At 38.5% G+C, this 14236-nt stretch overlaps 1 protein-coding gene across 13 annotated transcripts in view; it reads right to left on the reverse strand.

Annotated features, from left to right (window-relative positions):
- Positions 1-14236, reverse strand: part of STAG1 (STAG1 cohesin complex component) — a 402189-nt gene that overhangs the window by 243033 nt on the left and 144920 nt on the right. For 2 of the 13 annotated variants that reach the window (XM_074031094.1, XM_074031095.1), the window contains one exon: positions 1116-1236. The exons of the other annotated variants lie outside the window; for them this stretch is intronic. In XM_074031094.1, coding sequence (XP_073887195.1) covers positions 1116-1229 — 114 coding nt within the window. In that variant the 5' untranslated portion in view covers positions 1230-1236. The remainder of the gene's footprint in view (positions 1-1115; positions 1237-14236) is intronic. 13 annotated transcript variants of the gene reach the window in all.

The raw sequence follows: 14236 nt of genomic DNA on the forward strand, positions 1-14236 counted from the left end.
TCATGTCCTCCAAGAATTCTAGCACTGACTCCAGATTAAGAATTCCTGTACTGAGATCAAAGGTCCTCACTGGAAGGAAACAAATCTCTTTTGTCTTCCTATCTCAAAAGCTAATACTAAAACCTAGCAAATAGTGAGAAATTCTATCAACATACACTCAGTTTTCTTTAGTAGTTTGGAAACAAATTGTAAATTAGCTTTTTGCAAGGATTTTGCTTCATACATGATTCAAGTTAGTGTACAATGAGAAACTGCACAAGCATATTCAACCCAAATCTACTGAGAAAGAATTTTTAAGAAATCTCATTTATAGTTGGATATAGCTTTATTCACGCAATGTTTTCTGTATTTCAATTCTTACTGAGGGTACATGCAGGATAATTTGGCTAGAAGCATTAAAGTAAGTTAGGTTCCCTCTTTGAAAATTCAATTAGTAGAAAGCACCATATTTCATCTATTTAAACATCTATAAACAATAATATAAATGAAGTATTAAATACATCAAGTCCATTTTTCCTAAACATCACTTAAATAAAACCAGTAAATGTATAATCCTTTATGTGTGTGTACACATACACACACACGACTATCATAATCACAAACACTACAGTCATCTCTTTACTTACTTGATCTGTCCTAGATAATCTGTATAAAATTCTATATATATAGGGATAAAGCCTGTGGAAAATGATTTAGGGGAAATCATGAAGATACTTAGTATTATCTAAAACACCCATGTTAATTTAAAACCACACGTTTGAAGTCAGCAAGTACAGAAAAATAATAACATCAATATATTTGCTAAAGGCTAAGCTCATGAGTAACAGTAGGTACTTTTGGATGTAACTGAACAGAGGCTAAGAAAATTCCTATTTAAAGTTTCTAACTTCCTTCAAGGCTCTAGCTCTAAGTAACTTGAAGGCAGTGAATGCTCTTATCTTACCACTAATCAGCAGCTTTTATAATCTACTGTGTTTTGGAGAAATTAAACAAAAGCAAAATATTTACTGCATGCCTTTGAATTACCTAAAAATAATTGCAGTGTGACTAATCTGTATGCACTAACATGGATGGGGAAGCAAGCATCCAGCCATGAAATATATTACTTAGCTCACCTGAGTATGTGGTAAGTTCCCATCAATGGAATGTAAATAGAGGGGCCAAAGGCTTCTAAGAAGTAGACACTGCTTCTCTTTCTCCCCTTCCAACCAAGTGAATGCAAACAACATGAAGGCTCTAGGGGTAAGAAGAGCCAGAAAATGGAGGGGCTTAGATTCCTGAATCATCCTATGAAGAAAAGATAGCTACCACTAACTCTGGTATTGGATGGTTACATAAATGAGAAATTGTCTATAATGATAAGCTACTGATTTAAAGTACACCTTTTAACAGCATGTGAACTATACATGAAGCTGCTAGACTCATTTAAGACAGGTTAAAATATCCAAAGTTAATTTCGGAGACTTTCTAATTATGTTACAAATTAAAAAAACCTCACTCTTAAGTAAATATTAATCTATCATCTGAGGATTTTCAAACAGCTATGAAACAAAAAAAGCAATTTGAGGCCGGGCGTGATGGCTCACACCTGTAATTCCAACACTTTGGGAGGCCGAGGCAGGTGGATCATCTGAGGTCAGGAGTATGAGACTAGCCTGGCCACCATGGTGAAACACTGTCTCTACTAAAAATACAAAAATTAGCCAGGCATGGTGGTGGGCATCTGTAATCCCAGCCACTAGGGAGGCTGAGGCAGGAAAATCGCTTGAACCTGGAAGGTGGAAGTTGCAGGGAGCTGAGATCATACCATTTGCACTCTAGCGGGGTAACAAGAATGAAACAACACCTCAAAAAAAAAAAAAAGCAATTTATAGCTTTTGACCCAAAACATTCTGTATATTCTATGTATTACTTTTCATTCTAGGAAAATAAAGAGAAAACAGAACTAAACTGCTTAAAAATAAAAATTAGCCAGGCCAGGAACAGTGGCTCACGCCTGTGATCCCAGCAATTTGGGAGGCCAAGGTGGCAGATCATCTGAGGTCAGGAGTTAGAGACCAGCCTGGCCAATGTGGTGAAACTCCGTCTCTACTAAAAACACAAAAATTAGCCAGGCAGGCCCCTGTAATCCCTGCTACTTGTGAGGCTGAGGCAGGAGAATAGCTTGAACCCAGGGGTGGAGGTTGCAGTGAGCCGAGATCACACCATTGCACTCCAGCCTGGGCGACAAGAGCATAAGTTTGTCTCAAAAAAAATTAGCCTACACTTAACACAATATTAGGTCAAAGTAAGAGTAAAGATTAATCAAGTCCAAGGAAAATTTAGAAATTTGTCAAATACTTTTTATGTTAACATCTTCTCCTCATAAAAACATTCTTAATGCATTGCTCAACAAATAGCAAAACACGTATTCGCTCTTCACTTGTTCATTATCTACCGGGGAGGGTAATCAATCAGTAGATATATACAAATATACACATCGCTGGTCTGATGGTAGTGGGCTATCAGAACTTATTAACATTAGTGTCATTAGAGTTGGTATACAACCTGCCACCCACCACTGCTATATTTGACTGGTTTTTTGTTTCTGGTTTTTGTTTTTGTTTTGGAGATGGAGTTTTGCTCTTGTTGCTCAGGCTGTAGTGCAATGGTTGGTTCAATCTCGGCTCACTGCAACTTCTGCCTCCCGGATTCAAGCGATCCTCCTGCCTCAGCCTTCCGAGCAGCAGGGATTACTGATGCGTGCCACCATGCTGGCTAATTTTTGTATTTTTAGTAGAAACAGGGTTTCACTATGTTGGCTGGGTTGGTCTTGAACTCCTGGCCTCAAGTGATCCATCCACCTTGGCGTCCCAAAGTGCTGGGATTACAAGCATGAGCCACCGCACCTGGCCTTTTTTTTTTTTTTTTTTTTTTTTTGTCTCCCTCTGTTGCCCAGGCTGGAGTGCAGTGGCATGATCTCCATTCACCACAAACTCTGCCTCCTGGGTTCAAGTGATTCTGCTGACCAGCCTATTTTCTGTTTTTTGTTTGTTTGGTTGGTTGGTTTTTTGAGATGGAGTTTCGCTCTGGCACCCAGGCTGGAATGCAATGGTACAATCTCAGCTCACTGCAACCTCCGTTTCCAGGTTCAAGCGATTCTCCTGCCTCAGCCTCCCAAGTAGCTTGGACGACAGGCACATGCCACCACACCCAGCTAACTTTTGTATTTTTAGTAGAGAATGGGTTTCACTATGTTGGCCATGCTGGTCTCGAACTCTTGACCCTGTGATCTACCGGCCTCGGTCTCCCAAAGTGTTGGGATTAGAGGTATGAGCCACCACGCCCAGCCTTGTATTTTTAATAGACATGGGGCTTCACCACATTGGTCAAACTGGTCTGGAACTCTTAACCTCAGGTGATACGCCCGTCTCGGCCTCCCAAAGTGTTGGGATTACAGGCGTGAGCCACTGCTCCTGGCCTATTTTATTTTTAAAAAGCCAGTCAAGGCCGGATGTGGTGGCACATGCCTGTAATCCCAGCAGTTTGGGAGGCCGAGGCAGGCAGATGACTTGAGGTCAGGAGTTCGAGACCAGCCTAACCAACATGGTGAAACCCTGTCTCTACTTAAAAAAAAAAAAAAAAAAATTAGCCAGGTGTGGTGGCATGTGCCTGTAATCGCAGCTACTTGGGAGGCTGAGGCAGGAGAATCACTTGAACCCAGAGGCAGAGGTTGCAGTGAGAGGAGATCATGCCATCACACTCCAGCCTGGGTGACAGAGCGAGACTCTATCTCAAAAAACCAAAAAAACAAAAAACAAAAAATAGGCCAGGCAGCAGAATCACTTGAATCCAGGAGGTGGAGGTTGCAGTGAGCCAAGATCATGCCATTGCACTCCAGCCTGGGCAACAGAGTGAGACTTCATCTCTAAATAAATAAAATAGAAATGCATATTATCTCTGAGAAACAGAAGACAATTCAAACACTTCATGACTAAAAACTAAAAGACTGGGAGAAATGCAGTTTATATTTAGCACTTTGCTTTTATGCTCAAATAACCTAAATGTTACTCATATGACCAGGACTTACTGTAAAATATCCTGGACCAGTTCCAAATATCGGTCTAAGACATGCACAAGATGATGAGCTGTAACTGTAGAGTATAAAAATGAATGGGTATAAAGGTAATTCAGCTGAATCTCTAAACAGGTTCAATGATGATAGCTTTATAAAAATACAATTGTGGAAAATACCATGGGTTATAAAATCTGAAAATTTCTGAGGATCAAATTAATCAGTTCTAAAACATGTGCCCTGGTTTAATAGTTCACTGATGGATGTAAATATTTCATCTATCCAATTAGTTATCTGTGAAGTTCCATTTATTTTATCTGATGATGCACAACCTCTCACCAGGACCCCCCGAAAAAGCTGTATTGGTTTTGGTTGGATGTTTTGTTTTGTTTTTTGCATAATCTGATTGAAATTCAATCTTTCACTTTATGCTTTCCCCATATTTTATTATATTTCATTAGACTTGTTATATTAAGAAAGTTGCTGCAAAATTATCAAAGACAAAATACGTGCAAACATTTTTACGTAATAAAATATTACTAATAGCTTTAATGAGTGACCTGCAGAATAAACACTGGCAGTTTGTGGACAGAGTCTTTTTTCCAAAAAAAAGAAGAAGAAGAAGATAGAAAAAAATGTTTAAGCAAAAAAAAAAAAAGATTCCCTCGGCTAGGCGTCGTGGCAATATGCACCTGTAGTCCCAGCTACTCAGGAGGCTCAGGCAGGGGAGGATCACTTGGGCCCAGAAGTTCGAGGTCAGCCTGGACAACACTGATACCCCATCTTTATTTGAAAAAAACAAAAATCTGTTAAGTGAGAAGCAAAGCACATGCATTGGTGGTAAAACAGACAAGAAATATGGCTACTGTGCAAGTTCAAATAAAGCCAAAATTTTCTTTTCAACAAGGTAACTATAAAGTAGAATTCAGGATGAAGATGCCAAATCTTTCCATTTGGAACCAGAGAGAGTTAATTTAAAAAATTAAATGCAAGAAATAAAAGCACTGTTCCTCACGTAAACTCATTAAACCTTTAAAAGGTATTCTATCACTTTGAAATGACCCTGGGGTATCATCTTAACCTTTTTCTTTACATACTATCAAAGACATCATTCAATGGAGACCTCTTACATCTACCTTTGCTGAATTCAAGAGTCATATTTCTTGACCCTGGACCAAAAGGAAGAAACAATATTAGAAACAGCACTTCAAGAAAAGTTGGGACATGAAGTCAGAAAGAGAGGTAGTCCTGCGTCAAAACCATCAAACTGAAGAATGGAAGGAAAGGGAGGAAGGTAAGTTGGGGATGATGATGGAGGAAGTATCTGCCTTGGACCAAGAATTAAGTTTCAATCTGAATTGATCATGAACCCTTCCTTTATATCTTCCCTACTACAGACTCATACTTGCTGATATAGTTTGGCTCTGTCTCTATCCAAATCTCATTTTGAATTGTAATTCCCATAATCCCCATGTGTCATGGGACAGACCCGGTGGGAGGTAACTGAATCATGGGGGCGGTATCCCCTATACTGTTCTCATGACAGTGAGTTCTCATGAGATCTGATGGTTTTATAAGCATCTGGCATTTCCCCTGCTAGCACTCATTTTCTCTCCTGCCGCCCTATAAAGAGGTGCCTTCCACCATGATTATAAGTTTCCTGAGGCCTCCCCAGCCATGCAGAACTGAGTCAATGAAATCTCTTTTTCTTTACAAATTACCCAGTCTCAGGTATTTCCTGATAGCCATGTGAGAACAAACTAATACACTTGCCCATAAATTCAACTCCCTCAATCCTTGATCTCTATCTTCTTATATTTCCCCAACTTTCTCCTGATGGTGATCACCAGAACTACAATGCCAGCAACAATGGCCACCAGGACCACTACAATGGCAACGCTAAGGTTAACTGCCAAATATTTCATGGTGGGTATAAGTAGGTGGCAATTTCTTATCCACATAGAGATTACAGCAGAAGGACTCTTTATACAACTGCATTCTGGGGCTGCCACAGGCCTAAGAGTAATTTATCCTTAGCCCTCCCCTCAAAATAGGCAGGGCCCAGCAATGTCCACTGCAGACAGTCTTCTGAAAGGTTTTCTGCTACAACTTGATATAGATGATGCACTGCTTGTAATGCACAACCACCATGTACTTAGAATGGAGCCAATGGCAGTCACAAAAGAGTCACTGGCAGCTCAGCTTCTTTGAGTTCACAGGCACAGACAACTTGGCAATAATAATTTGTGACAAGAGTGTTGTTATCATTGGCTCAGGTCTTCCTTTTCCAAATTGTGGATGCTCACTAGGTTCACCTACCAACACAATGATATCTGGCTGCACTAGTGGGCCTTTAAATATCCTTTCTGCCACAGCTGGGGTCAGGCAGGCAATTAACATCCAAAAAGGTATGTTCACTAAAGTGCACCATGCTCTGGTCACTCACGCATGTTCTTTCAGAAATAAGGGATATAAACTGGAACAGTTCCTCTCAAAAGCCCAGTGCCTGGGACCAGCCTGGGACCCACCCTGCTCCTCACCTCACCCCAACACGTAGCACATTAACTTGTTCATGGTACGCATTAGGTGCGATATATCTGGCCTTCACCACTAGGTAAGAAGCGTCAGGCCCAGATTACCTACCAGGGCCAGGCAAGAGGAATGAAAACAGCACAGGAGGATATCCAGAGGGGGCCTGGAATAAAGACCTAGAGTCAGCTGCCTCCCATTGGGCTGCCTTAGCAGCTTCTTCCTTTTTAAAATGGAAAATCCAATTTTGACAAACATCAAAAGGTATACTGCTAAAATTACAATAAAATATACTTTAATGATTATTAAAATATTAAGAATTTCAATTATTTCACAATCCACCACTCCCCATGGAAAAGACCACGTATCTATGATCTTTTACATACGAGAGAAATAAACATCTATCTTGGTTAAACAACAGTTGTTTTCAGTTTTCCTATTTTATCTTCAGGCAAAAACTCTAAATGCTTAGAATATTATATGATTTTAAATTCTATACCCAATATTTTGCACTGTAGCAGTCACAGCTATTAACACATTTCTTGTATTATACACTCAAGTATTAATTCTATTCAAGTACTTACATTTGCTTAGTTCAACAAAATTTTACTCTTTAACTTCATTACAGTATTTCTGTCTTTCAATGTGTTCTCCCCATCTTTGTCATAAAGTTTCATTTCAATCAACAGTACATGTGTCCTCTCATCTAATGTATCAGTATCATTTGTTTATAATTACAATCCTTATACATTCTTTGGCCATTTTAATACTTCTTGAAACTTTCAAGCTTCTCAATGAACGTTAGAAGATTATTAAAACACTTTTATCCATTCTATTAATAGCTCAGAAATGCATACAAGCCCTATTACAGTTACTATATAACTGTCAGTTCTACAACTTAGGAGTTAACAGGTGGAATTTAAATAAACCCAAAGCTGCTTTCCTCTTTCCTTGGTATAGTCATAGAGTAAAACTCAAGCCCAGCTACCTACTGGGGGAGAATTCCTCTCTGTTTGATGATACGAAGCGATTTGGCATGTATAACCCATCTATAATTCGGAAGTTGGAAGAAAACAATGTCACTATAAAAGTCCATACTTTTTTTTGACACTAGAACAAAGCTTACTAACTCTAAGGGACAGAGAATGTCTGATCACAATCTCTAAGACACCTACCTCTTGCCCAATCATATTTAAATGGACAAAATTAGTTTCACCTTCAAAGTCAGTTGTCAAAAGCAAACAGAAGACCAAATTGCCTCACTAAGTATACTTAATTTATAGGCTAACAACAGTTCCTTATTCACATAAGCTGTTATCACTACACTAAGACCAAAGAAAGTTTGCTTAGTGTCAATCAACAGTTTATAATTGTATATTAATAGATAATTTGATTGGTATAAACTATTTCTTCTTCTAAGACTAGAAAGTCCATGAAGATAAGGGTCAGGTGAGTTTAATTAATATTGTAGCCCTGCGCCTAACCCAATTAGCTTGGAATTTTTGTTGAATGAATAAATGACAGTCCAACTTCTTTTTTTGATACAGAATCTCACTCCCGTTGCCCAGGCTGGAGTGCAGTGGCACAATCACAGCTCACTGCAGCCTTGACTTCCCAGGCTCAGGTGATTCTCCCACCGCAGCCTCCTGAGTAGCTGGGACTACAGGCACATGCCACCATACCTGGCTAATTTTTGTATTTTGGTTGAAATGGGGTTTTGCCATGTTGCCCAGGCTGGTCTCCAACTCCTGGCTCAAGAGATCTGCCTGACTCAGCTTCCCAAAGTACTGGGGTTACAGGACTGAGCCATCATGCCCGGTCCTATAGTCCAACTTTTATAGTTGATATATAGATGCACAAAATGAAAATGCCAATGGATTACAGAAATTCACTTAAGTTCTTATTAACTCATAACTACTAAAGTAAAAAGTATCACTTAGACTAAATACATAGCTTGAAAGTTCCAAAATTCAACATGTATTTAATGTCACAGATCTAAAAGTCAGAATGTACAAACTACTCTCATAGCCATCCTCCAATACCTATAGTCACACAAATTTTCTTTCAGTCAACATTACCAAGTCAAACAACTGGGGACCACCTTAGATTTCTTCCTCTTTCTCATTTTTCATAATCATTCCAGAGCCTTAATATTTGCAGAATCTATCACTTCCTCTCCATTCTCACTGACCTTCTATAAATTTGAACGCTCGGGCCGGGCGCGGTGGCTCAAGCCTGTAATCCCAGCACTTTGGGAGGCCGAGACGGGCGGATCACGAGGTCAGGAGATCGAGACCATCCTGGCTAACACGGTGAAACCCCGTCTCTACTAAAAATACAAAAAACTAGCCGGGCGAGGTGGCGGGCGCCTGTAGTCCCAGCTACTCAGGAGGCTGAGGCAGGAGAATGGCGTAAACCTGGGAGGTGGAGCTTGCAGTGAGCTGAGATCCGGCCACTGCACTCCAACCTGGGCGACAGAGCGAGACTCCGTCTCAAAAAAAAAAAAAAAAAAAATTTTGAACGCTCTACTTCGGGAGACGGAGGCGGGCGGATCACGAGGTCAAGAGATCGAGACCATCCTGGCTAACACAATGAAACCCTGTCTCTACTGAAAATACAAAAAAAAATTAGCTGGGCATGGTGGCGGGCACCTGTAGTCCCAGCTGCTCGGGAGGCTGAGGCAGGAGAATGGCGTGAATCTGGGAGGCGGAGCTTGCAGTGATCCCAGATCACGCCACTGCACTCCAGCCTGGGCAACAGAGCAAGACTCCGTCTCAATCAATCAATCAATCAATCAATCAATTTGAACTTTCTTTAGTTCCCTAATGGTCAGTGTTTATATTTTTAAAAAAAAAAAAAAAAAGCCTTTGATTGGTCTGATTCCAGCCTTACTTGCCCACCAAATCATCATCTAAATTGCTCCCAGAAAGGCATTTCTAAAAATGAAAAGACAAACAAGTCATTTACTTTCTAAAATACCATCAATTTTACAAAAAGTCAAAACATTCAATGCTCAGAATGTAGTTTCTCTCAGCTCTATTTTTACAAGGGCATCTTATGTCCTCTATGGTCGGTAATAGATTTTATCTTTGCATTTCCTGTTTCTAAATTAAGAAACGTCTTCTGCTACTGCCTACCAAACTCCTACTCCTTGTGAAGATGCTGTGAACACTGTTGAAATGGCAACAAAGGATTCTGAATATTACATAAATTTATATGATAAAGCAGTGACAGGGTTTGAGAGGACTTCCTCCAATTTTGAAAATAGTTCTACTGTGGTAAAACGCTATCAAACAGCATTGCATACTACAGAGAAATCTTTCATGAAAGGAAGACTTTCCACTAGCAAAAAGATTATGATTCACTGAAGGTTCAGATGTTCGTCAGCATTTTTAAATAGTATTCTTAATTAAGGTACATACATTGGTTTTTTTCAGACATAATGATATTGCACATACAATACACCATAGGGTAAATATAACTTTTATATGTACTAGGAAGCCAAAAAGTTTGTATGACTCACTGGAACCAAACCCACAAAATCTCTGAGATATATACCTGTGTATCATACAAACCTTTGTGGTCCTATCCTTTTTCTCCTATTTTTTCAGAAAGTAATCAATATAAAAAACATGATGTTAAATAACCTTGAGTATATGTTCACTTTATAAGTACTGTAGCATCATGTGCTAATGCATCATTCTGTAATTTGCATTGAACCCTTAAAATCCATTTTAAAAGTTTATTTGTACTGGTACCTAGAACTCTAGTTTACTCATTTTAAATACAGTGAAGAATTTCAGGCCAGGCATGGGGGCTCACATCTGTAATCCCAGCACACTTTGGGAGGCCAAGGCAGGCGGACTGCTTGAGGTCAGGAGTTCGAGACCAGCTTGGCCAACATTGGGAAACCTTGTCTCTACTGAAAACACAAAAAATTTAGCCAGGCATACTGGCACACACCTGTAATCCCAGCTACTTAGGAGGCTGAGGCACAAGAATCACTTGAACCTGGGAGGCAGAGGTTGCAGTGAGTTGGGACCATGTCACTGGCACCCCAGTCTGCGCAACAGAGCAAGACTGTGTCTTAAAAAAATAATAAGAATTTTTTTTCAGAGTTTAAATATGCCACAGTTTATCAATTATCCTGTTTATTATAGAAATTTGGGATTTTTTTTTAGTATAAACAAAGCAATGAAAAAAAATTCATTCCTATATACGCCTTTTATAAACATGTAAAAAAAATTGTATACAGAGGTTATATCTAAGAATTGAATTGGTTTTCTTTAATGTTACATTCTCAGTAAAGAAAAGAAGGAAAAAAGTGGTTTCCACAGTGAGTGTAAACACTCATTAAATATTTACTGACTGAATGAAAACGGGATAGTCAGTCATTCAACTCTTCTTGATATTACCAAAATATTCTCTAAAGGAGAATCTGTACACAGATCTGTACTCTCATGAGTTGTTGTTCTACAACCTTACTGACTATTGGTATAGTCAGGCCTTTTTAATTACTCAATATGATGGGTTTTTTAAATAGTATTTTATTCTGTTCCACCCACATTTTTTATTAGATTTTTATTTTGTACTTCACTGATTTTACTTCTATCTTGAATATGCTCTTGTTTCTGATTACTTGTTCTAATTGGTTATTAATGCCATACAGAAGGCTACTGATTTTTTTAATTTTAATTTTCTATCCAAATTAAATTTGGATAGAGTGTTGCTGAACACTCTCATTAGTTCTAACAGTCTGTGGTTTCTCTTGAAATTTCAACACAATTATATCCTCTTCCAATAGGGATACTTTTGCATCTTCCTCTTCAATTGCTATAGCTCTTCTTTCTTTTTTTCTTTTCTTTTTTTAATGCATTGGCTAGGTGTTTCAGTACTGAACAGCAGTGATATATGCTTGTATCCTGGGAATACACCTAAATTTCACTGTTATTTAAAAACGACATAATCTGAGCTGTAGGTTTGGAGGAGATAACCTTTACAAGCTGTTTCCTTTTGTTCCTAATTTATCAAAAGTCTCTGTTTATAAAAACTATTAGCTATATTTTATCACATAATTTTTCCAAACATCCTACATCACTTCAGGTAAGTATAGGCTTTTTCCTCCTGTAATGAGATTATTTGGACATTATACTAAAAGATTTTCTAATATTAAACCATCTTGGTATTCCTAAGATAAAACCTCCTGGTCCTAAAGTTTTCTTAAACTCAAATATTTGGGTTTAGTTGACCTTCTTTAACCTTTCTATTTAACTTCCATTTCTACTTTTATTATTCCTCTCTTCACAGTAATGTTAGGTTTGCTGTTTTTCTTTCTGGTTTCTTTTGCTTTTGCTTAGCATTAATGCCCTTAAGATAACACATCTATCCAAATAATGCTTTAGCTGGCTGCAACATTTTCACTAACATTTCTTTCACTAATATTCACGTTACAACTCTGTGTATTTCCTCTTTAATACAAACTTTTAAAAAGCTCATTTTTATTCTTCCAAGTATAATGCAATTTACCAGGAGAATTTATTTTACTGTGTATTTCAACATTAACTGCATTATAAAGAAAAGGATCAGACATTCCTTGACGAAATCTTTCAAAATTTCCTTAATACTTCAGTTATACTATACTATTTACAGCTATGTAATTATTTTCACTTATCTTGCTCACTCCTGAGAACAAACTTTGGATCAAAGGAAATTTGTCTGGAAATTTCTCCAAAATTATCTCTTCAAAAACTGTATCTAAGACCGTCTGGTGATTCCTCAAAGAACTAAAGCCAGAAATACCACTTGAACCAGCAATCCCATTTTCGGGTATACACCCAAAGGAATATAAATCATTCTATTATAAACATACATGCACATGTATGTTCACTGCAGCACTATTCATAATAGGAAAGACATAAAATCAACCCAAATGCCCAAAAATAATAGACTAGAAAATGTGGTATGCATGCAGCCATTAAAAGGAAAGAGATTGGGCTGGGTGTGCTGGCTCAATCTTGTAATCCCAGCACTTTAGAAGGCTGAGGCAGGAGGATCACTTCAATACAGGAGTTCAAGACCAGCATAGGGAAACATGGCAAAACCCTGTATCTACTAAAAATAAAAAAATTAGCTGGGCATGGTGGCATGTACCTGTAGTCCCAGCTACTTGGGAGGCTGAGGTGGGAGGATCGCTTGAACCCAGGAGAAGGAGGCTGCAGTCACCTGAGATCATGCCAGTGCACTCCAGCCTGGGCAACAGAGCGAGACTCTGTCTTAAAAAAAAAAAAAAAAAGGAACAAGATCGTGTTGTTTGCATAGATGGTGATGAAAGCCATTATGCTCAGCAAACCTAAGAAGAAACAGAAAATCAAACACCTCATGTTGTCACTTGTAAGTGGGAGCTGAATGATGAGAACAGCTAAACACATTGGGGCAGTGGGGAAACAACAATGGGGCCCGCTGGAGGGTGGGGGATAGGAGAAGGGAGAGCATCAGGAAGAACAGCTAATGGATGCTGGGCTTAATACCTAGGTGATGCAATGATCTGTGCAGCAAACCACCATGGCACACATTTACCTATGTAACAAACTTCCATACCCTGCACACGTACCCCTGAACTTAAAATAAATGTGGAAGGGGGGAAAAAAATCACTTTATCTCTTTCCTTCCCTTTGATTTCTTCCCTTGGTATATTCTGGAACCCTTCAATCTATACCAAAGTATTTAAATGGCTCTTTCATGTTTTCTTACCTCCTTATTTCTCTGGGCTACATTCTAACTGAATGTCTAATAAATGCCAATACTTGAATTCTCTCTCTCATGGCACCTAAAGCAGTATTTTTCCTCAATAACATAATGTACTGCTTTTTTTTACTTTTAAGAATTTACTTTCAATTTTCAAGGCTGCTCCTTTTTCATATCTTGTTTCATCTGTTCCTTTATTTTGTATAAGACAGAATTTCTTCTTTCATCTCTCTAGCATCTTTGACATACTTATTTATTACTTTATTATTTATCCTTCCCCTCTTATGTTTCTGTCATTACCTCCATGGCAGAACCAGATCACATAAAAGAGAAGAGTGGGAATTTTCAGACTCTTCCCTAAGACAACATTGGGAATTTTCACAGACCCAGTCAACAACCAAAGGAACAGACATTTCAATTCAGGTGTCAGTTATAAGAATTATGTCTGTCTTCTCCCTTTCCTCAGCTTTTGATTTCCTGTGATGTTTTAATATAAATTGCCATGTAAACTACTATCCTTCTGAATATTAAAGGAGCTTCTATTAATAAATACAGGGACAATAAGCACAAACTGGATGTCTCAAGGGCAACTTGAGATACACAATTACTCTAAACATAAGCCTTTGCAGTAGTTATTGGCACTTCCCTTCACCCTGCTTTACAAATGGGGAGACTCACATTAGGCCTTGGCTTCACGTAATAAGCCCAATTCGATTCTCCTATTCTTTGTGAAGCACTTTAACACTCAACAGCCAAACTCCTGGCTCTAAGTATACGCTTCCCTGCCCTAAACCCAATCCTGTTCATCACTTCCTAGTTTTCTTCCATACAAACCACAGAAATACCTACTTTATTTCTAAATCACTGATGTCTACTTGTATTATCTTGCTCTTTATTTTTTTGTTTTTG

Source organism: Macaca fascicularis, chromosome 2 (genome assembly GCF_037993035.2).
Source record: "Macaca fascicularis isolate 582-1 chromosome 2, T2T-MFA8v1.1".
Taxonomy (NCBI): Eukaryota; Metazoa; Chordata; class Mammalia; order Primates; family Cercopithecidae; genus Macaca; species Macaca fascicularis.